General features: G+C 40.4%; 1 protein-coding gene across 1 annotated transcript in view; it reads right to left on the reverse strand.

The window, feature by feature from the left end:
• TNS3 (tensin 3) overlaps nt 1-25192 on the reverse strand; it is a 219069-nt gene that overhangs the window by 54873 nt on the left and 139004 nt on the right. Inside the window, 3 exon segments of the mRNA XM_032102957.1 lie at nt 9242-10439; nt 10441-10488; nt 10490-10503. Of these exon segments, the coding sequence (XP_031958848.1) occupies nt 9242-10439; nt 10441-10488; nt 10490-10503 (1260 nt within the window).

Genomic DNA, 25192 nt, shown 5'->3' on the forward strand with positions numbered 1-25192 from the left:
AAAAAGGCGCTATCAAGCTTTGACCCTAATACTATTAACTGGAATTTCACACTAACCTTAGAAAGTACTGGAAATTTGGAAAGAAAGAATTGCTGCCATCAAAAGGAAAGAAATTGATTATTCAGTTTTTACAAGACACTTATTTTAAAAATTCTTTACTGAAATTATCCAACTGGTTGCAAACATGATTCCTTGTTATAGCACTGAAATATAAATGTCTGAACTTGTAAAACTGATTTTAACCACTTGAATTTCTATCATCCATACTTGAGCAACAGTTAAGACCATTTTCTCTGAATAGAGCTTAAGTAATGTTAACTATATTGTTTCACAGGCAGCTTCTCACTTACTTAACTTAATTTATTGCCTAGCAGGAATTTTGGAATGTGCAGTTCATTTCAATTCTAACCCTTTCACAAGAGACAAAAGAAAACATCTATACATTCAAGAAAATCTGACAAGCTTTTAGGTGGTTTAAGAAAATGACATATTGTTTGAAGAAACAAAAGGAAAATTTACTAGGATGTATGCTTAATCAACCAATCAGTACAACTTAACAGACTCTGCAGATATACAAGCTGGAAATCATTCTGTGTACAAGCATATTACACACAGAGAGGAAAAGTGCTTGCACTTCAAGTGAGCTTCTTACCACAGCTCCAACTGGTGTGGAAAACTAGCATGAGATAAGAAGCTCTCTACCAGTTCTACCCACAGATCAATAAAATGCAGGGCTCTGTTGTGAAAGGTACAGTGAAAATTTCCACAAAGCTGTTTTTCCAGTGCCCCTTTCACAGACCTCAGCAGAAGTCAAGAAAGCTGAAATAACACTGAGGAGAACTGTGTTAACATTGCAGAAATTCCAGATGCCAATGCCTAAACAGCAGTTTAAAAAGACCTATCAATTACTGTGAAACAAGGTGATTCAATCAACATGAGGCTTAAGAATGCAACAAGGAAAAAATAAGTCCATAAGTTAACTTCTAACAGAGGACCCTTCAGGGACTATCCCACATACTAAAAAATGTTATCAACAACATTATACAAACCAAAAGTGATCTACGTCTCTGCCACCATTTATATTCTACAAAGTTTAAGATTTTTAAAGAAGGCATATAATGATCAAACTTTTGAGACAGCTTTACACTTAAACCATAGCAAATCTATTTTAAGAATTTAGAATCAGCTTTACAATCACTATTACATACTGAAAGAAAAAATATCTTCAAAGATAGCAAGACAAAACTTGAGCTAAACATTGCTGTGGTGGAAAAAGGATAAGCAAATATATACCCAGTTGAAGCAAAATCACAGAATATTCTGAGTTGAAAGAGACCCACCAGGATCACTGAGTCCAAATCTTAAGTGTATGGCGATTGAACCCATGACCTTGGTGGATTTGTGATGCAAGTACTAAATAAGAATCTTGATATGCTCAAACTTTCAGATTCCCAGAGCTATAGGAACACTGTTTCAAAGGGATTAACTAGAACAAAAGCGTGTGATACTTTCAATGCCTTAACCTTTCTAAAATGTAACACAAAGTGCTGCTAAAGTCAGAAAATCCCTTCATTCTTGAAAAAATACCCAATAATTAGCAATGATTAACAAGCAAACTATTGTTTTTACCCCAATTTTTAACAGTTATTAGACTAGCTGTTAAACTTCTTATAACCAATTAGTCTAACAAGCAAATGAAAAAGTCTAAACTCTACCCCAAATTCAAGTAGACCATTACACATAGGACACAGCAGCTCTGCAGGTCTGTCATCTTACTTTCATAGCCCATTATATTATGCTAAGAATGGGGAGAAAGCCGGGTGCAAAATACAAACTGGTATCTCCTTAGAGAGAGTTCATAAGGATGGTACACTCAGGCCCACATGCTGAAAATTACAGGACTGATAAAAATCTGTGGAGTAAGTACATGACATAAATTAAAAATTACTGTGCTGCTAAATGTAACTGAAATTCAAATTTTAACTGTAGCTTTTAAAATAACTATTTATTTAATTTAGTTTAAAAATTGAATCTAGTTAAAACTCCAGTTATAATCCAGAACTTCAATTTTTACGTTTAATTTAGCTAAAAACTCAAATTTGCTGTTAACCACTGTAAAATTAACTCCCAAGTCAAGCACCAAAATGTTCCTATCCAACGGAAACTACAACAGGTTTTGTAGTGTAGTGTACATACAAATAAGGCAGGTGACAAGTTGGACAAGCTTTGTTTTTCTCTCACTTCAAAACTTATTTCAGAGGGACTGTGCTTACCCACAGAATAGCACAGTAAATGGGAATATCTGTAATGGTTCAATGCTTTTAAAAAATATTATTTAATAAAGTATGCAAAAAGGATTTCTTCCCCTCTCCTTTGTCTGCAGAGACACTGTAGTATAATTTATGATACTGTATCTTGGACCATGTCTGAAGGTTTATTTTTGATAGAGGAAAGATCTCTGAAGGTATTTCAGACATATAACCAGATGCTAAGCCACCTCAGTTTTATTCATTTCGCAATATTTTTTTGAGAGGGAGACTTTGTTTAATGCTCAGTTCTGTGTTGTGTTGAGAAACTATATAAATTCCAAGTAAAATGTAAGGCTGTATGAATTGTGTATCTGTGTTGCTCTTACAGTTGGTAGGCTAGGGAAGTTTTGAGATGATAACTTCAAACACCATAACTCATGCATGAAGAAGAATTAGAATTACCTGAGAGCAACAATACAATTTCAACCTTACGGAAAACACAGTCTCTCTCTTCCTTATGCTGGCAAATTTAGACAGAAATGCATCTCTCGGTCACAGTAATTGAAACAGGCTGCCCCAACTATTGAATGCATGTGTTTCTGTGTTCTGCCTTAGCTTGATCACATAATTCCTCACCTGCATCTAATATTTTTCTAAAGATGCAAATTGTAACATTTTAACAGTGAAAAGGTGGGGTGCACAGATGAGACATGGTTTACAATGATGGTAGGCTATAATGAAAATGGGGAAAAACCTTTCCATTGTCCACATTTATTAGCAGATTCTTGCTTTTACAGTTTTGTAGGTGGAAGCAAAACATTGATTTAGCTTTCCTTCTTTACAAATAAGCATAAGCCATGTGGTAAAAGACAGCCAATTTGAGAAAATAAGTCTTACAAATATCTTTAACAGTAGACTGAGGTCATGTGTTACTAGGCATAAAAGAATACACAGAGAATGAAGTAAATGGGGAACATAAGGCTGCAGAGAAAAGCTTATATACACATCGAAATTTCTTCATGCTACAAACTTCCTGTCATTTAAAATTAAGCACTATTGCAGCACTGTGTTACTAGTAAATGGCAGCTTCATTTACTACCGGAAACTCATCTCTCCATAACTCAGCTCATGTAAAAGATAAAAACTGGAAAAACCTTAATGAACAGTGCAATGATTCACCTCTGCTAAGCAACACATATAACACCGAAGGAGAGAAGAGGTCATCAGCCATTGTTCTACATGGTTCATAAAGATACATCCTAGCAAAAAGAAATTCAATGATCCAAAAATGCTAAGCACTTAACCCAAGACGTCATTTCAGACAGAACCCAGAACTCTGCTGCATGGGCAGTCAGTAGTTTGTGCCATGTTGACCTATGCTAAGGATATATGTGTATAAAAACATCTAGGAAGAAGCATGAAAGGAGAGATAGTTGCCTATCTGTGCAGAATCAGTGCACAGTGCAGAATCATATGAGCAAACAGAAGCAAGAATGCACCATAATGTACATCCCAGCTGACACACACACATTTCATTCTTATGCACATTCTTCCAGCTTTGCAGGGCACTGGAAACATGCACATGACATTTAAGGCATATATTTTCTGCACACTCATGCAGGAAACCAGATAATTCCACCATCCTCATGTAACACAACCCTCAAGTTAGATGCACACACACCATGCATCACATTGATCCCATTCACCTCCAGCACTATTTGTTCCTGCTCACACAGAATCTCTCATTCATCCAATCAACCTCACTCAAACCATTCAGTCCTGATCTGCCAACTCTCTTTATCACAGGCCAATTCTTTCTATTAATATACTTGTTAGGTCAAGGACTGCTTAAGTCACAGAGTATAAAGCTCCCTCTAAAACCTGACTCTGTAAGATCAGCCATTGTGAGCAACTTGTGTTATTTTGGTTATCCATTATTAATGGATAATATAATATATATAATATATTATATATAATAATAATAATCTAATAATTATTATTATTCTAAAGCCATAATAATTATTTTTAAAATCTTGTTTAATTAAGAGCTATTCTAATGCTCCTGACTACTAAAGTCTTTCCTCTCTGTCTTAGGTTACAGTGCAAGATGTAACCAAAAGTATGTATTCTATCACCATCTTCATAAGCTGTTAAAACCAGGTGGGGCAGTGTTCTTTACGTCTTCCATGACACATCCCTGATAACTCCCTCCTGGGGATGCCTTCTGTTAATGGGCTATCAAGTCTCACTGCATGACTCGTAAAACTACATCATCCCACTGTGATATGCTCCACCCATGGGGAGGAACCAAGCATTCCTACCTGGATATAATCTGAGGTTTGGAACACCACAGGCAGCCTTACCTACTGGATTCCCAGAGGACAAGAGATACATAACCACACTGGACCTTCAGAGGAAGATTCTACGGGATCACCACTTCAACAGAACCACATCTGTCACTTTAACAGGACTGCAGCCACCATTTGATCGGACTGATACCACCACCCTGACCGACAGAGTGTCAGATTGTGCTCTGACTCTGTCCGTGTTTCTGTATTATTGCATTTATTTTAAATTTCCTATTGAATTGTAGTTCTGACTTGGAATCTCTCACTGGTTTGCTTTCAAACTAGTACACTCTCTCATACTATGCCCTGATACCTCCTCTCAAATATCCAGGATTTTAAATGCTGTCTATATATATATATATTTGATTCCCTTAAATATAGAAATTCCATAATTTAATTATTTAAAACAAATCCTCTTCCAGATCATTCCCCAAGTACAATTATTTTCACTGGTCTTTATTTACCTGACATTAAAAATGGAACGGAAATTACAGTGACTCCTACTTCCTTTGGGAGATGACCAGAATCTGTGAGAAAATTTCAAGTATCTCTTTTTAGCTTCATATATTTAAACACAGGAGTGTAAAAGGTGGCTTATTCTAAATGATCTCTTTATCCCCTTCACTTTTGCAGTGGGGATACTGCAACATGCATATATCAAACCAGGAGTCCTGTGGAAAGGAAATATATACGGACAGACAGATTCTTGATAGCTGTTTCAGAGAGATGTTTATTTCTCCAGCCGCATGGCCGGAGCTCTGCCGAGGAACTGTTCCAGTCACGGGACCAAGGGTCCTTCTGCCCACGCAGGGAAACACAAACCAACCAATGGGAACGAGGCTGAGCAGGGGCAGGGAAACCCCGTGTCTGTGCCCTCAGGGCCCCTCTCCCAGGGCTACATGGCAGGGGAGGGACCCCAACACCTCACCCGTTTTATTTTAATAAAAGGAGCATGAAAACAACTGGATAAACATAACAAGAACAGTTTCAAGACAAAACAAGCCACCCTCCTGAGTCTTTAAATGTCCAAACAGATTCTGTGGAACATCTTAGGGCTGACAGAAGGGAGACAGAACTCTCTGAGCATGCTTTGTGGGGAAACTGAGGCAGGAGAGGGTTTAACTTCTTCCCTCCCCCTTTTCATCCCCCACTCGGCATTGGAAAGGGATTTTTGGGGAAACAATTGGCAAAAGCATGGTTTTGTGAGGGAAACCATGGATGAAAAAACGGATTAGGAATACACTGGGGGTAATAGGACATAGGGTAAAAGGGAAAGGTGAGATTAGGAAAGGGAGACTGTAGGGGGAGCTTACAATGGAGATATTGTCTAACATGACTACGATTTTTTGCATATATACTGCCTTTTACAGGAACACCATCAGGCCCAGTGACCTGCGATGCTTGTAACCCTTTTCTACCTTGTATAATTTTGAATTCCACCACCTCTCCATCTCCCAAGCTTGGGATGCATTTTTCAGGGTTATTCTTTTTAATAGCAGTTCTCTGCACGAATATGTCTTGCTGGTTGTCACACCTTGTTATAAAACCATAATTTTGCTTAACATTATACCATTTTACTATCCCTAAGATCTTAGTTACTATGATCTTTTCCTTTTTCCGAGTGGCTGCTGTTTTCTGTCTCGCTGCGTCTTTGCTCTCTCCTTCGGTCGCTCCCATGTTGGAATTGCCGGGGCTGCTGGTGCCTGCGCGCTCTTCCCGGGGTCGCGTTCGGGGCTGCGTGGGCCGGGCCGGGCCGCGCCGCTCAGTTCTCCGTGCGTCGCCTCCTCTGGTCGCAGCTTCGCTGCCGATGCAGGGCGCTGTACCCACATCTCGGCCAGGCCCCCGAGCGATGACCCCCCCGCACCCTGCTTCAGCGCGCGTCTCGGCTGGGCGCGGCTCCGTTCCACCGCCACCGCCGCCAGGCGCCGCCCGCGCGCCGCCCCTCTCGGTCGGGCGTTCACGGGGCTCGCTCCACCACTCACTGCACAGGACCGGGCGGGCACCGCCGGGTCCCGCTGCTCCCGCCACGCCTCGCTCTGCTGCCGGCACTGTGGCTCACTTGGCTCCGCCCGCACGCGGGAACTGCCTCGCTGCTGCTCGCAGAGGGCTTGGTGCACGTGGCCTGGGCCGCACAGTCCCTGCACCAGGCTTCCCTTCGCCAAGACACAGCTGACATTGCTCAACACTCTCGGTAATTAAATAATATTCACGAAAATATTCTTCCATTGGCATATATTTTAACTCCGGTATTAACTGTGTCCAAACGGTTTTCCAAAAGCCCTTGGTAATAATTAAATCCCAAGAAACATAGAAAAAGTTCTTAAACAACCATGCCAGGAAGTGTTTCAGTTCTTTTTGAGCTTGAATCAAGCTAAAATTTACAAATCGTTGTTCAAGAATCATTTTAAGTTTAAGATAAATGTCCATATGTGGCTCTGAGAGCCAAGAGTCTTCCCACGGTTCCTCCATAGTTTAGATATGGAACAGCAAAACAAAACCAAGAAGAGGAATCCAAAGTTTCCAGGGTTTACTCACACAAATCAGTCGCTTAGGGATCGGGGATCGTTCTGCTCACAATTCTCCACCATTATGTTGCAGTGGGGATCCTGCAACACGCATATATCAAACCAGGAGTCCCGTGGAAAGGAAATATATAGGACAGGCAGATTCTTGATAGCTGTTTCAGAGATGTTTATTTCTCCAGCCGCATGGCTGGAGGTCTGCTGAGGAACTGTTTCAGTCACGGGACCAAGGGTCCTTCTGCCCGTGCAGGGAAACACAAACCAACCAATGGGAACGAGGCTGAGCAGGGGCAGGGAAACGCCATGTCTGTCCCCTCAGGGCCCCTCTCCCAGGGCTCCATGGCAAGGGAGGGACCCCAACACTTCACTAGATTTACTGTATATAAAGTGAAGAGTTCTCTCCTGTTGGGAAACGGTTAGAGGATCAGGGGCATGGGTCATTGATAGAATTATAGGATCAGTAAAAGAACTGTACAAGCAATAGGCTTGCAAGCAAAGGTTAGTGTGAGAAACTGTCTCCATGAGAAAATCCCTGTGTGAGAAACAGGCCTGAGAAACAAAAAGGGAGTTTTGAAGAGAAGCAGCTGTGCAGATAAGATGTACTGACCAGGAGAGAAGGGAGGGTGAAGTCTGAATTCTTTTAATCATAACATAACTAGTAGAAGCTTGCCAATGTAGTCCAATTAGGTAGAAGCAGAAATGCACTTTGATAAGTTTTAAGCCACTTAACAAGCTGGTATACTATATAAGTGCCTCTGGATTGCTAATAAATGGAGCTTGCTTTTATCAACCATATTGGCTGGACTGCAATTTCTTCCTCCCCCCGCTGGAGTCCACAGACCCTTTTCCAACACTCTCCTGCTGGAAAAATCTCTATCTGTCCATCAGCTAATAATTTGGAAAGATTCAAGAGAATTACAAACTAATGCCACAAAATACATACTGTGTATTGAAAATAAGCAGCGAAGCATCTCACATATATTCATAATGGATTTTTGGACTTCTTCCGTGTTCAGTTACCCTCCTAAACACAGAACTGTGATTTCACCTTCTCTACAAGCACCACCATCCTTGATCACATAGGCCTGCCCGTGAACAGACACCACACACTAGTTAGGCCCATTCATCATTGAATGGTTTAGCATATCCTACTGGGCTTGAGCTGAAGCAGCTCATTTGTGTCCAGTGAGGCCATGGGCACATCTTTTGTCATGCTGGCTAATACTGAATTAAATCCTGGAGACACAAGCAAGTCTTTCATTGCACGATGACTGGAGACAAGAAGAGGAAGAAGAAGAGGGAAGGAGAGAAAGGAAGGTAAGGGCGTATGTTTTGCCAGAGAAATTAGACCACATAAAATTTTCAAACATGACAGTTAGACCAGAAAGAGCGTTATTTGTCATAAATTTTAGGTATACCATTAATAATAGGTTTAGTGGACTTAGCCAGAGGCAGACTACTCATCCTTTTGCAAAGCTGCTAGTTCTAGTAGTATTACTTAGGCAACAGAGCCAGCAAGTGTTGCATATTTAATTCCACCAGCTGCAGTCATTTCAGAGTCAGAGACAACAAACAAGCACTGTGACTTATAAATTTTTATACTGAAAACTTTCCGAAAGAGCATGTCTTAAAATATTTTACTGGTAAATATTGCATTATTTGTGAAAACATTGCATAGAAATTTAATGCCAGAATCATTACACTAAATTTGAAGATAAAGTTGTTGGAACTTTTTCTCCTACTTTAAATGGAAATAATAAAAAAAAGTAATATTAAAAACGTACACCACCGATGCCTTCTAAAAATGTGTCAATGTACAAATTCTGGTCCCTTATAACTTAAACTCACAGCAGAAAAAAAAATCCCAACAGATGATCTATAACAGGTAAGAACTTGCTGAACAGTACTTTTTTCAAGCCAAAAGGCAAGTACCTGCAAAACTCACTTATCTTACATCAATTTGATTCCCTGTCTTGGATGATTACGTTAAGAAGGCATCAGAAATAATCCCTTGATAATCATTGTCAAAGTTTTAAGTCATGACCTGAGGGTCCTGCTATACCATGTAATGAACACACAGGTGCTAGAAAGAGCATTATTTTCAGAAAGTATTACAGCTTACCATGCCAGGAGGGATTCCTGTTTGTGACCTCTAATTTGTCATGGAAGCCAGAACTACGGTTAAGCTCTTCCATGTGTGCATCAAGGCTGGTAAAGCCATTCACTCGATTTCTGTCACTGGTGAGAGTGTTAATGCGGGTTGGGATAGGTTCAAATGTAGGGTCTAACTCCAAGATCAGCCTGTTCAATTTTTCAATGGACTGATCAATATCCAAAGTTGGAGAAGCTGGCAAGTCCCCAGAATTTTGGTCTAGATCCAGGCCATTTATATTCCTCTGAGGCATTGGCCTTGACTTAAAAATGTCAGCACTTGCATGTTCTTCAGGTTCTGCAGCACCCAGCATGCTTCCTAGCCCTCTCTGCACAGCATCTCTGCTGCTAAAGCCACGTGTTGGGGTGCCTGGGACGTGGGACTGGCTCTGGACACCGCCCAAATTCTCCACAGTGTTATGAATGCCAACCCTAATTTCATTCTCTGGGGCAAAACCATACTGGTGAGCAGTGACCATCTGCTGCTGGCATACCCAGGTCTGAGTAGAGTAGTTACTTCGTCCATAGGCTTGTGGATGGGGTAAGACAGAAGGATTCTGTTGCAATTGCTCAGTTGACTTTGGCTCAGTGCTTCCAAATGATCTCTCATAGAGGGAATCCACACCAATTCCCAGGTCTGCAGAAAAAGCATTGTGATGCTCTTCCCCAACATTACTTCCAAAGCCATCTGAAAGAAGTGAGTTCTGACTGCTCTTGTGGCAACTAAAGTTCCCTAGGTGGGTGGAGTGCTGCCCTTCTGAGGAAGACAAAGTCCCAATGCTGTCCACACTGTGAAGGTCATGATTAGGCATTTCGTCATCCAGAATATCAGTCTCCCTGTCCTTCATTTTGGTGACTTCATTCGTGTGAACTTGAGCTGGCACTATGTGGTGAGTGGCACTGTAGTTGCTTTGAGCATCAGTCATATCCTTGGTGGTGCTGACAGAATCCTCCAGACCAAAGCCACTAAGTAGTCGGTCCAGTTCTGCCTTCTCTTGTGGGCTCAGACCCCGTTTGACTCCTGGGACAAGGCGTTCCTCAGTCTTGTCTGTCCTGATGGAAACTGTGGAGTGTCCTGAATCACTACTGACAGACAGGGTGTGATCACTGTGATCAGGACTGCCTGTAACATGAACACCCTGAGAACACCAGGGATGTTGCCTGTCTGAAAGAGCTCTTCTTTCTCACTTTTGCATACAGACTGCCATCAATGGGACCCTTGGGTATGCAGCACTGTGGAGATAAAAGTAAAAAGGAAAGGGAGGAGATAAGGACAAGGCATCATATAAGGGCTATGACTAGTGTCGTGCCACAAGTATTATTAACACTAACGGTACTGTTTCTGCCAAACTAAATCAACTCTATAACTACAGCAAACACCGATGACATTATCTTCTTTAATTTTACAACACTTTTCTTGATGGAAATACAATATGCCATTTGTAGCTCAAGATCAAATCCTCTCTTTTTATGCTGTTTTGAATGCATGTTTATGGCTCCACAAACTCTTCATACTAATTTAAAGAATCCCACTATTACAGCACTAGAAATTTGAAAGATAGCTACTAGGCATTCCACTCAGAGCCAGAATGGTAGAAACCTATCAGCAATACTTCCCTTAAATATATATATTCTGTAATTACTACTTCATCCATTTTTACTTGATGGTATAACTTGATGGTATAACGATACTACAAAGAATCATTTTCTCCTTTTCTTGGTGGCGCAAGGAAAAGACAAGCTTTTAATTGGAACTGCAGTCCTTGGAATATACATAAACACTCTTCACAAAGGAATGCATGAGTAAATGTTAAGAGTATGACATTTCTACGTATGTGGAGGATCTGGTATGCATGTCATGTTTTTGCTTCAAAAAAGGACTAATGAACTTAAGTGGAAACCTCCACGGAAGTAACTATGTTTGTCTTACTCCCATCTAACACATCACACCTAACACATCAGGTTTAGGCCAACATGACGTTAAAGTATGGCAACTGAATTTTTATCCAGTGCTGAAAATGAGCACAATTCTATTTCTTAAGAAAAGTTTTAGGAATAAATATGTCTAGTGTCTGTAAAGCCAAGAAAGTAAAGTAAGTAGTTCTACTTTCAAAAGATTTAACATTCATTTACACAAATATTTATATTAAGCAGATGTTTCTGAAAAACTTTTCCTACCCATAGTCTGAGAATAAGAAAATTAAACCATTACAATTTAGGAACAGGCAGACTTTTCTTAAAGGAACCATCAGCTACAACTGTTGTAGTTTCAGAATCAAAAGCCCCATGGCAAGCCCAATGCATTTCAACATCAACTCTATCACATATTTTCAAAATATATGTAAAATGGCATCATGATTATAAACTTCAAAACTACAAAGCTTTTCTAGGCAATACCCATTTAGAAAAAGCATTATGCAGAAATTGTACTCATAATGGTAATGAATTCATTGGTTTTTATAATGGCAAGAAAAGTGGTCTGGTTAGAAAAAGTTTTCATTATGGGACACACTGACAAGGTTCCATCAATTAATATACTTACATACTGTCCTGGGTTGCAGTGTATTCTATTACCATCCTCATGAGCTGTTGAAATCAGGTGGGGCAGTGTTTCCTTGCCTCCTCCACCCAGACTATCTTTCTGTTAATGGCCCATCAATGTCCTGCCGCATGACTCAGAGATAACTCCCTCCGGACTATCTTCTGTTAATGAGCCTAATCAACACTTGGCCTCATGACTTATTACCCCACTGTGAGATGCTCCACCCAGAGGGAGGAACCAAGCATACCATCCTGGATATAATCTGAGACTCTGAACACCAGAAACTACCCTTTCCACTGGATTTCCAGAGGACAGGAGCTACATAGCCACCACTGGACTTTCTGAGGAAGGGCAGACCCTTTTTCTACAGGATCACCACTTCAGAGGACTGCAGCCACCATTCTACCGGACTGCTACCACCACCCTGCCTAACAGGGACTCAGGTTGTATCTTGACTCTGTCAGTTTGAACCAGTGTTTTCTTTTAGATTTTTTTTTCCTTTTCTTTAATTTCTCCATTAAATTGTTATTCTGACGTGGTGCCTCCCACTGGTTTGTTTTCAAACTAGTACACATACTAAAGGTTATATGATAATTTTAATAGATTTTACCTAAACTAAAGCACAATCTTTTACTTTCTAAGGACTAGGAACTATCATTTGTCTGATGTTGATTTTAAAAACAGCACATGCAAAACACCAAAATACTCCTTTTCAGAAAAAGTTATCAGACTGAGCAAAAAGGAAAGCAGCTCCCCTTGCTATAAAATTTCTCTGTGGATCAAGTTTGATGTGTAAATTCCATGGTGAAAAGGGCTGCTATGCATGAGGTTGAATATCTGTATACAGATACTTAAAAATAATATTTATGAAAAAATAGGTATCAAAAATACAGCCAACAGACAGTTTCTCAGGCTCTTTCATGCTGTGATTTCTCATAAGCTCTCACTACCTTCTAGGACAATGAAGCATACCTGGTGTTTCATGTGGAAGTATTTTATACAGTTACCACAATAAATTGCAAAATTTTAAAACAAAAAACCCAACCAGAACTAGGAGTAACTGTTAGGTGGATTTTTTTATTGTATGCTTAGTTTTGAGTTTAAAAACTAAAAAAACAATAAAAACCCAGCTTTGATTAGAACAGTTGTATATCCTGACACAACATAAACTTGAAAAAGTTACAGGTCTGAACTGGAATGCAGTGAAGTAAATACAGAACTATTAAATTTGAACTATTACAAAGTCTTCCTGTCTGACTGTTCTGTTACTCAGAACTAGGTTCTGTGCTGTAAACATGCTAGTCAGCTTAAAGACTGTAGTGGGTTGACCTTGGCTCTTATGCCAGGTGCCCACCAAGCCACTCTATCACTTCCTTTCCCAGCAGGACACCAGAGAGAAAAATAGGATGGAAAACACCTAGTAGGTTGAGATAAGGCAGTTTATTAAAGCAAGAAAAAAAGTGAAGGTTTGCACACGCTTAAGCAAAGGAGAAAAAAAAAAAAAATCTCTTCTTCCCAGCAGAGAGTAATGTTCATCCACTTCCCAGAAAGTAGGACTTCAGCACACAGAGCGGATGCTCCGGAAGGCAAACACTGTAAAATAACAAATTCCCCTCTTCCTCCTCCCTCCCTTAGCTTTTATATCTGAGCTGACATCATATGGTCGGGAATATCCTTTTGGTTAATTTGGGTCAGCTATTTTAGCCTAGTTGTGTTCCCTCCCAGTATACTGCCCATACATCACAGCCCACTCGATGGGAGGAAGGGAGGAGAGCATGTTAAAGAGACAGCACTGATGCTGTGCCAATGCTGCTCAGCAGTAGACAAAACACTGGTGTGTTATCAACACCTTTCCAGCTACAAATGCAAAGCACAGCATTGTGAGGGCTGCTAAGGGAAAATGAACTCCAGCTCAGCCAGATCAAATAAAATACCTCACTCCAGATCAAGCATTCTAGCATGCAGATCTGGTTCTCCTTGTGGAAATGACAAGTACAAAAAAAACTGTCAAATTCTCAAGTACAGCCATGGAAGCAATGGAAAACCTTTGTGTATCTCCCTCCCTTAGCCCTCCCAGTATCATCACACAGTACCATGCAAGCATAGTGGCAGAAGTACAGACAAGAAGACAGATATACTGACAGTGCACTACTGACCCAAGGGTCTCGCACATGTGCGCTCTGTAGATTCAGAGATAACCCTGTCCAGTACTTTTTCCACTAATACAAAATTACCAAATTTATTCTACATCTTGCTTGGAATGTTAGGCAACCCCAAATGTTTGGGGGTCTTCCAGCTGTGAACTGTAAAGCTTCCACTCCGAAGAAGAGACACGAGTACAGTTTACTGAAAATTTCATTTAGAAAAAAAAAAAAAAAACAGAACAGCAAAACCCACAAACAGAAAATTAAGTATTGCATTTATGTGTTAGTACAAACCTTAGCCTTAAACTACTTTTCAGACAGCTTTTAAGTTAGTTTAAAAGTACCTTTCCTGGTCAACCAAAATTTTATTTATTCCATATCTATCTGTGCCCAAGATTGTTATTGTCTCTTTAAGACCCAGAACCATGGCTGGAAACAGGGCCAGGGGTTGCCAGGGTTTCTTTAAAAAGTCAGAGCACCCAAGCCAGGTTCTCTTTTGCCTGGTGGCTTTTGCTCAAGGTAAAGGCTCCACTTCGTCAAAGGTTGTTTCAGGCAGGTTTTTCTGGGCTCACAAAAATAACAACTCATAAATCTGAATTTCACAATCAGAAACTGTTTCAGAGTGAATTTTGCAAACTCTGTCAGCAGCACAAAGCCTGAGCCAGTCCCAGGGCTGGGCCACCCCACGTCAGTGTGGGCAGACCATTTTAGGAAAAAAGACATCAATGCTGAAAGTCTGGTCCACTACCAAGTTTCAAAAATCCCTAAAGCAATTTCTTGAAATAATGGCTTCCCAAACAGAGGTCTCATTGATCACAAGCAGGATGGTGAGCCTGACAGACATTACTTTTGATATTTATGCTAGAACTTTAGGAGCCATATTATGGCTCTACAAGTGAAGTGAGAAACAGAAGAGTTAGGGATCTGCTGATTTTTGGCTCTAAATTTAAATAGCAATACAATTATTATTAGATTTCACAAGGAAACAATTGTGATTGTGGGTCAAAACAATTTTACTTGCAACTAGACAATTTGCTTTAATAGACAGCTGCCTTTTCAGGAAACAAAAAATACCATTCTGCTTTATAAACAGACAAGAAACAATTAAACTCACAGCTAAACAAAAATCCAGCTGCTCCTCAGCAGTCTGGATATTTAAACTTGCAGCTTCTAATAGTGAAAATAAAATGCATATTGCACATAACAAAATTATTTTCTGATTTGCACAGTTGTAGGAAATCATTCTTAGATTAATTTGGAGTTTTTAATTTTAACTACCATCATACAATATATCATAGAATGGTGTGGGTTGCAAGGGACCTTAAACATCATCTAGTTCCAACCCCCCTGCCATGGGCAGAAACATCTTTCACTAGACCAGGTTGCTCAAAGCCCCATCCAACCTGGCCTTGAGCACTTCTAGGGATGGGGCATCCACAACTTCTCTGGGCTGCCTCTTACAGTGTCTCTCTACCCTCTATTTATTCTTTATATCTCATCTAAATCTCTCCTCTTTCAGTTTAAAGCCTGTCCAGTCACTACATGGTCTTGTAAATAACCTCTCTCCATCTTTCTTGTGGGCTCCCTTCAGGTACTGGAAGGCTGCAATTAGGTCATCCCTCTTTTCCTTTCTCATTTCCAGACTGAACAAACCCAGTTCTGTCAGCCTTTCCTCTCAGGAGATAAGGAAATCCATCCATTCTTCCAACGAACTTGGTGGCCTCCTCCGGTCTTTCTTCCTGGGGACCCCATAGCTGTATGCAGCACTGCAGGTGGGATCTCGCCAGGGTGGAGGGGGTGAATCACTTCCCTCACCCTGCTGCCCGTGCTGTTTTTGATGCAGCCCGGACACCTGTGGCTTTCTGGGCTGCAAGAGCACATTGCTGGATCTTGTCCAGCCTCTCAACCACCAGCACCCCCAAGTCCTTCTCAGCAGGGCTGTTCTTGATCTGTTCATCACCTAGCTTGTACTGATACTGGGGGATGCCCCAACCCAGGTGCAGCACCTTGCACTTGGTCTTATTAAACTATAAACTATATATATAAAAACTATGAATATATGCAAGTATAAATATATAAAAGATATATATATGTGTGGTTTGTTTGTTCATAAAACTAGGACAAATAAACTATTCAAATACTACAAATCTACAAAATGCAAGGGTTTGTAGTTGGTCTTCTCTTATATAACATCTTTATTTCGTATTCTACCTTTTTCTTATACATAATTTTAGAATACCTCTGCACTAAGACTTTCAGACTTCTCTTTACTCTGGTCTTCATGTATGTTTTTTCCCAAAAAAGGTGATAATCAACTTAATTGTAAAAGCAAAGCTATGCATGTAGGAGAGGAACATTTTGACAAAAGAAAATGAGAAAATACAACAGCAGTGCAACATTTTATTCTGTACACCTTGCTAAGTAATGGTACTGCAAAGGCCTTACAAATTCAATACCTCATCTCCATGCACAATTCAATCCCTGCTCTCATTTTATCCAATGTGGGAGTAACACAGCTGTCAAAAAACAAGATCACAACAGAGGTGACCTAAGTAATGCTGGAATTTAATTAACCAAACCGAAGGGGCCCACTTTCTTTCAACTTGACCACTTTTCTCGGGAGCTGTTTCAACTCTCTGAACTGCCCAGGCTGAAGCCCAACAACATTCCCATGCTGAATCTGAATACCTGAAAAACCCCCCCACACACCCAGTATCAGGGACTCTCTTATAACTGAAAATCTCAGAGCAAAGGGTATGCGTGTATTTTCACCCCTATACCTGATACACAAAGAGCAACTTACTTAAAAATTAGGACATGAAATACTAACGCATACCAAATTTAGTGGCATCCTTCCAAGCCTGTGTTTTCCCAGCACTTCTCTCCTTGAAATCCAAATACCCAAAGGCAGGCTTGTGAGTTAAAAATATTTCAGTCTTTAAGCCTTTTGACTTGTCCCCACAGTTACCCACTGTCCACCCACCGCTTGGGAAAACGCACACAAATGAAAGCCAGCTAGGTAAACTCATACACCACAAATTCAGCAAGAGCTGTTCTGATGCAGTCCACCTGAACAAAAGATGATTGCAAATACACAACCTTTTTCAAACTGTACCCTTGTTCATGTTGCAGCAGGAAACATCACAGAAGATCTGGATTATCTTTTATCAACCTCATAAATAAATACTTTTACCTTCAGGCAAACCTGGACAAGTCCTGAGCTGCATTCTTTTGAAGTTAAATCTTTTTATGTGTGCTTGTCTTTTCCTTTCTCCCTCTCTAACAATAACAGGCCTTCATTCCTTACAAACTCTTCCTGTATAACTCCTATAAAATCCATAGAGAAATATATGTGGTTTGTATTTCCAGCTCTTGAACCAAAGTGAAGCTACTGACCTCCTTACTAGGCATGACCAGGAATTTTCTGCAAAAGTCAATCACTGGCTTATTTACGTCAACTAATATTCTCTAAGCAAAGCTCTGCACATAGGAAAACCAAAGTTAGGGCAAATCCCCAAGCTTAAAAAGGCCAGAAATGTCTCTAACTCCTGCTGTTTGAGCTGCAGCCACTGTTTCTGCTCCTGGAGGTAAGTAGTCTTGCTAAAGACTTGTGAGACTTGTATCAGCCAGAAAAAGCAACTGAAAATCTAAGCACAAGGGAGAAGCCAGAGGAGACAATCATTTTCAAGGAAATCTGCACTATTGCAGCCAAGGAGGAGTGGAAACATGTTGGCTGGAAAGCTAATTCAGTCTACAAGCTATTCCCTTACAGTGGTTCTTTTCAGAGTCTGTTTCAATATCTAAAACAAAGCTGAGTGAATTTCAGTCTCTAGATCACTGACATCATTTTTCCTAAAATAAACAGCTGCTAGAAAAAGTTGTTCTCCTGCACTGACCAATCAGGCTGGACACTCGTCCACATCTTCAAGAATTCATGTATTAATGGAGTTCTCAGGCAGGAAAAGCTTTCTGGAAGTCCTGTAGCAGTAACACTTACTTTTATTTAGCAGCTGCTGTTCTCAAGCTCCCAGATCCCAGAATGCTTTACCTTCTCTGTCTCTGGAATGAATCACCTCAAACTAGGGGAAGTGAACCTCTTAGTTCCTCCTTTAGTAACAGCTGTATCTCACCACAGAGCAGACCATAAACATGTGCTCTAAACATTATTCCAAATGTACATATGCATCACCACCAGACAGCTGGGCCCCTGGACAATGTTCATTTTCTATTTCAGGTACTGTCAGCACTTTAATCACTTCTCAGTTGAACAAAGAATGAAAGTGGCTCTTGTATCCCCAAAATACATCTACCTGTTCATTGTTTATGTAGGAGTTAAAAGTTAAGTTCAAACCTAATGCAGAAAGTACATATTTTTTGGTTCAAGTGTTGCTGTTCTTGCAAATCAGTTAATGGTTGCACATGAAACAAGTCAGGACTCTGATAAAAGACACAAAGCACACAGCACAAACTATGCTGGCAGTACTCTTCCAGAACCAGGGAACTGGCTCTCTCCTTTGGGATGATGCAGAATTGCTTTTAAATTGGAAACATCCCACATTTGCCTCAAAGATATGAAAAGAAAAAAAGTATATTAAAAACTCTTGATGCAAATTGATGAGTCTCACTTAAGATGCAAATTTAGTTTTAATCTCCCTGCATTTTGGTTCTCTGTGAGGAAAAAATACCTGCTGTTTTCCTTGCTTCAATTACAGGCCTCTTTTGCTCCTTCATAAGCCTGAACTGCATGCACTTGCTGGTGATTTTGGACCATTAACACTCAGCATGCTTGAATACAGGCTGAGGCTCAACACTAACACCTGCACTTAGCTAGATTACCAGAAGAAACACAGACAACATAATAGCATCACTGCATGAATTAACTTATCCTATGGATAAGTTTACCTGAAACAGATTCATTCAGACAGGTCACCATGTTGCTTAAATTCTATTGTTCTAGATATAGACCAATATGGTGCTCTTGGTTGTTGGGGTTTTAGAAGTTCTCCTATTTTCTCTTCTCTTAAAGAATTTTCCCCATATAGATTGCCAGGGGGACAAATTACTGGGTGCTTAAGAAAAACAAAAGACCTGGGCACAGGGGGAGGGGTCCATCTGGCTACTCTCTTTCACCTGGGTTTTCTTGTGTAGAGTGGGGGATACCACGAGATTTAAACTGGGAAAAAGGGGTTGGGTACAGCTCCTGGCTGGCTGGCGTTCTTGGTGGAGGGAGAGGAGGGCTCCCATCTTTGTGGAGGGAGTTCGTCGCTGCTGGAGGCTTCTGCTTTCAGCTGCCTTCCTTCTACCATGAGTGGAGCTTGCTCACTGGAGCGGCTGTTGCACTGGGACTCTAATACCCCACCTTACTAAAAGAGGGACCTTTTCACCATCTGCTCGGGTGCCTCAGGGAAAACCCCGGGATCCCAAGCCTGCCTTTCCCTTCCCGCTGGGGAGCCGGGCTGCAGCCGCCCTGCCCCCACCATTGCTTCGAGCCTATGCTACTCTGTAGCTCTGCACACCCTGCCTACTGAGACATCCCGGGGCTCCTACCGCAGCTCCGGAGTTCAATACATCTTGTCTGCCACCCGGGATTTGTGCTCATCCCTGCTGTTCCCGAGGGTCCGGCCGGACACCAGGATCAGGTGCCCAGGGGTTTGTGAAGCCTTTGTTCCGTCCCTCCCCGGGATCCCAGGGCACTGGTGCCACGTGCTCCCCGAGCTCGCTCCGGAGCGCCCCCTGCAGCCGCGGGGGAACCATCGCACCTGCCCTGCTCACCGGGAGCCGCCAGCGCCCCTGCCGGCTGCAACTGGAACTGCACCCAAGGGGAAAAGGGCCTGACAGCCGAGAAGGCTGGGACTGGGTTTGTGATTGTTTGCTGTTACTGCCATAGTTATTGCTGTTTGTTTGCCTTGTTATACACACATATATATATATAAGCAAAGAACTGTTATTCCTATTCCTCATATCTTTGTCTGAAAGCCCCTTAATTTCAAAATTATAATAATTCAGAGGGAAGGGGGTTGCGTTTTCCATTTCAAGGGAGGCTTCTGCCTTCCTTGGCAGACACCTGTCTTTTAAACCAAGACACTGGTGGTGCTCCATCACAAGAATGCTTTGGGATAACCACTGGTTAAACCTATCCATGGATGTGTTTAGAAAGATGTTCTCTAACCATATCACTCAAACGGTTTTGCTTCCTCTGTTATCAGTACCAGGCTTTCTGGGATGCATCACCTTTTTGCAGTACTAGGTACTTCTGGCTATGTGCACATTCCCACATCTGAGGGCAACTGGATTACTGGGTGTGCCAGTCTCATTCACTTCAGATATAGATTTAAATTCTGTAAGCAAGGCTACAATAGACACCTCTTCAAATTTTTTATGCTGACTGTTGCAAGTGCAGATGGTACCTGGACTGATGCAGAGTGGCAGAGAAGGGTCATCCAAATGAACCAATCACAATGAACTGATCAAAAATTTTGGGGAAAACATATGGATTGTGAATCCATATCATCTTAGAACCTGGTATTGCTGTTTTGTGGTGCTTTCTACAATTTGGAGACCTAGAACTGCATTTAATGCAACTCTCAAACAGTGACATAAAAAGTAGGTCCTGATTTAGTAAATTGGTACAAGGCTGTGAGATCAATTTCTGGTTCATAAACATTCATCTGGCAATCCTTTAATATGTTTTTAAAGAGTTTTTAGAAAAATTATTATTTGAGGGTAACAGAATTTAACTAGAAAGGAAGGAAAAAGGTATGAAGTCATCTATCACTTTTTTCCTTAACATGACCCAAGCAAATGCTGATATTCATATATGCCTTGCATTTTAAACAAAACTAGTTTCCAACATGAAAGAGCAGTACCTAAGTCATCAGGAAACTGTTTGGTTTGCTAGGTTTCTCAAGTCTGTGAATATAACAAAAATAAAGGAGGCTGAAGAAAACAAGGCATGTTACTACAAAAACAAAAAGTGAACAAACACTATGAAAGGAGAACAACTGACGGGATTGTTTTTAGCAAAATGCTAACAAGCAGAACACACAGAAACATGAGGTCCTTAAATCTTGAATCTTTTGAGAAGCAGAAAAGGGGACATCTAAGACACCACAGAACCTTTATCTGTGCAAAGGTTAAGATTAATTTCCCAGACAAAAGGATCACATTTGTATTTCAGTGTTTTTACAGGTACACTGGAGGAAGAAAAAACTGCTTAACAAAGTACAAGCTTGTAGACCAGAGGCTGGCTGCTGTTCAGCCAGTATGGAACACAGGCAGAGTCAGCCAGCACAGACTCATCCTTAGAATACTACTGAAATTTATCATTCCACTTTTACCCACCTGGGATCAAAAGAAAATAATACCTGTTCCATTATCCAAAAAGAATACACGGATACATTTACAACTGTCATCCAATATACAGAAGCTATTGTGTCATTTTGATTATACTTCTGCAAACTTTTCTCAGTTATTTTAAGCAAAGACTTAACTTGAAGTACCTTGTGCTTTGATAACCAGCAAAAGAACAATATAACATCACAGTACAGGAACATTGCCACAAGTACAAAACACTAAGTAAAGTTTAAGGGTATTTCAAAGTCACCAAACTATGTGAAACTATCTCCCTTCATTCCTATCAAAAACAAAGCCCATCTTCAGGAACGCTTCGGTAATTTGCAAGTGCATACTCCAAATGCTGACATTCAGAACTCATGACTATTCTTTCTAACAGCTGAAACAGCACACACACCATGAATCATGGCATTTCTCTTACTACACTGCTAGGCTTTCAGCAAAAATTAGTTATGGTCATTAAATATAAAGCAGCAGAAAAACACTGATGACTCTACATGGTTGCTGAAAACTGTACAGAACCACAGTGAAAAGGCTTAAAGTGGCTGTCTAAAAGGTCAACCTAATGAATTTACTCCTTTTTTTAAGTATGGACCATGTAGTTCCACAGTATTGCCATTTGTAATAAAATTGCTCCACCACTCTATGGCACAAAAAATTGATCTTCAGGTGTTTCTAAGCAAGTACACATATCAAAAAGGGAAGTTCAGGCACACATATGTTTAGCAGAACTCTTTGATTTTCCAACTCACTAATTGAACTTAAAGGATTTTGCACTGGGACTCAAAAGACTTGTAATTTATTTTCAAGTAATAGAGCAATAGTAGAAGCAATATGGGGTAAACGTATATGATAATAATTAGTATTTACTTCTTGTCAAAAAAAATTGAAGATGATTTACACACATTCAATACAAGCATATACTAACGTAAAAAATTATGTATATTTGGTGGAAAATTTATGCTGTACCTAAATGACTTAAGAACAAAAGTTCTTCATACAAAGAATATTTTATGCATATTTACTGAAAGGAACACAGGGAATAGCCTGACACCAGAAAACTTCAGATGAACTTCAGAAGTCTACCAAGTTTCTTAAATGGGTAACAGTTTAGGCAATGTTCTTCAAGGTTCAGAATAAGGTAGAGAAAAACAGTATCTAGCCCATACTACTCAACAGAGAGAGCTCACCGCTCTGGGCCATCTCAGAAACTGGACAGATCCTTCTGCCTGGGACTCCAGGAGCAGAGAAAATATAAACAATGTGAGAGAGCTGTAGTAATGCAGCTCTCTCCTTACACAGCTGGAGAAAGCGTGTCCACAGTAAGAAATAAGATTGGGTTCTGACAAAAAAACTTCCCTCTGCTTACTGAAAGTTGCCTCCATCTGTGCAGTCTGGAAGGAGTTTGAACTAGTGCTCTTCTTCAGCATTTAGATTCTGCCCATGTTTGACAGCAGAATCTAGAGGAGGTATGATAAAAATGCAGGCAGACCTGCAGTCTACCCCATCTCTCACTTTCCTCTTATTGTTTAGCAGTCTGATCCAAAGCTTTCCAATATCCGGGGAAATCTTTTCGAAGAACTTAGGCTTTAAACAGGAGGGATCACAGACAAATATTTAACACTTAATAAGTGAAACTGCTGGAGCAGGGATAGAGATGCCCAGGACAGCTTTCTGGCATCCATACATGGATAACAAATTGTACTACCTTTAGCAAAGCTTCCCTTACCACAAAAAAACAAGCAAAGCACTAGAGCTGACTAGGCTAAAGGCTGTTAATGTTATTTGTACAGCTAAAATTCTTCTGTTGGTCACTTAAAAAAATATAATCTCCTGGTTTGGAGGAATTTATTCAACCACAATTTACTATCAGATGTGTCTGTGGTCTACAGTGCTAAAAGAACACTTACAGAGTATTAAGCTTCACTCTGTACAGACTATTGAATATAACAGGCACCTCTTCAAAATTCAGACATTAAAATCTAAAGTTGTGGGACTCAGGAGGGTTAGTCTTTTATTATACACTTTTCCAAAGTCAAGAAAAAAATCCACCACCACATATATGAGGTGGTTGTGCATGTACTAACACCATCTTGGAAATACATGCAAGGAGATAAAAGATTACTCTACATATCACTATTTGCAGAAGATGCTTCCTGCAGAAACTTTTCCAGGAAAAGTCCTCAGTTCTTCAGTATCTATTGTATGTATTCAACGGCAGAAACTTAACACGTTGTTTAATTAACCAGTCTCCGACACTAAAAAAAATGGACAGTTACAGGATAGTCCAAATAAATCCCAGCATGATAAATTTGCTTAAAGAGCCATCCTTCAAAAAACAGTACTTGTCATAGAACCAAGCCTTCCTAACCAAAGCACCTTCATAACAAAAAACCACATTTTGAACAAGCTGTAACCAAAAACTAATGAGGCCTTTCTAATCAACAGAACATGCTTGTCAATGGGGAGAAAAGGGTGAATACCACAAAATCCTTATCTTATAAAGGGCGTGTTGCAGTGGCCAACTGAAACAACCAAGCAAGACCAAGAGAGTCACTGGAAGGAAGTCCAGCAAAAAAAGGAAAGGTACATTATGTTAAAAGACCAGCAAAAGGGCAGAAATTACACCCAATCAGAACAATATGATTACTTCAGGATTCACTAGAAAAAGGATTGCTATTGCTTCATGGTAGCCTAGAAAACCCAAGAATCTCCCACGAATTTTATGCTGTCTCTTGTTCTGTAAGTCTTCCCAGAGATTTGTCATTTGGCAATCATAATGAATTTGGTATCTTAACTCAAGCTCATTCATGCACATGCAATGGTTCTATGATCTCTTACATCAGATATAAATGGCATCATGACTGATAATGCCCTCTATTCACATTTCCTTTGTTTACTAGAGTAAACATATATATGACACATAAGGTAGTTCTGTGTATGCATGCTTTTGGTACAGACACGGAGTGGGGACCTAATTGCTTCTCCTTCTGGTCTTAGGAAAGTCACAGAACAAACAAGAGCCAAATCCTAATTTGTACTAAGGCATTTTGGATTGTTTCTTCCTTACTCTTTTAATCTCTGATGCTGCCATGCTAATTTTACTCCCGAGCAATTAAGGTGTTAAAATATATCCAGTACCTATAACATCAAGGTTATTTTTCCTTGTCTAATGAAGCTAAACAGGTGGGATGCCCTATTGCCTTCAAAAGAAGAAGGAAGAGTTGTCCAGGAAGCAGGTGCAGGGAAGGAAAACACCTGTGGCAGAGGCTTGCCTCTTTGAACTTTTTATTCAACCTGGTCCAGTAAACAGGTTGTAAGATTAGGTGAGGAGGCTTCTCCTGTTGTATCTGTACATGGGAAGAGATACTGATTTGGACATCAGTGTTTAAATTAACAACATTAACAACCATAGATTGTAGCTGATGTGACTAAGAAACAGGCACATACTAAAAGATAAATACAAACCTGCTGAAAAAAAACATAAACTGGGCAAAGATAGACTTGGTTGAAAAAGCAGTGTTATATGGCCCCTAAGATAATGCTACTCACAGTCCCATCTGTTACCTTCCTCCTACTTTCTACTGCCTGAATCTACCATGCTGAAGAGAGGTCTTTTGCACAGTCTTATGAACGTAGAACTGCAGAGTTAAATGTACCATAAACTACATTAACATCTATTAAACCACTGAAATTGCACCCTATGGTCTTTGGGTTTAAAAGTGTAATGAAAGCTTTTGATAAAGGGCTAGTGAATAAATCCTTGGGATAACAACACTGCCTATCACTGAGACAGAAATAAATTGGAGGATATTAAAATGAATTTTTTCTTTTGAAAGCAAGAAATTGGCTCTGCAGTATCTTGGAGTATTTGACAGGTGCA

Source organism: Corvus moneduloides, chromosome 1 (genome assembly GCF_009650955.1).
Source record: "Corvus moneduloides isolate bCorMon1 chromosome 1, bCorMon1.pri, whole genome shotgun sequence".
Lineage (NCBI taxonomy): Eukaryota > Metazoa > Chordata > Aves > Passeriformes > Corvidae > Corvus > Corvus moneduloides.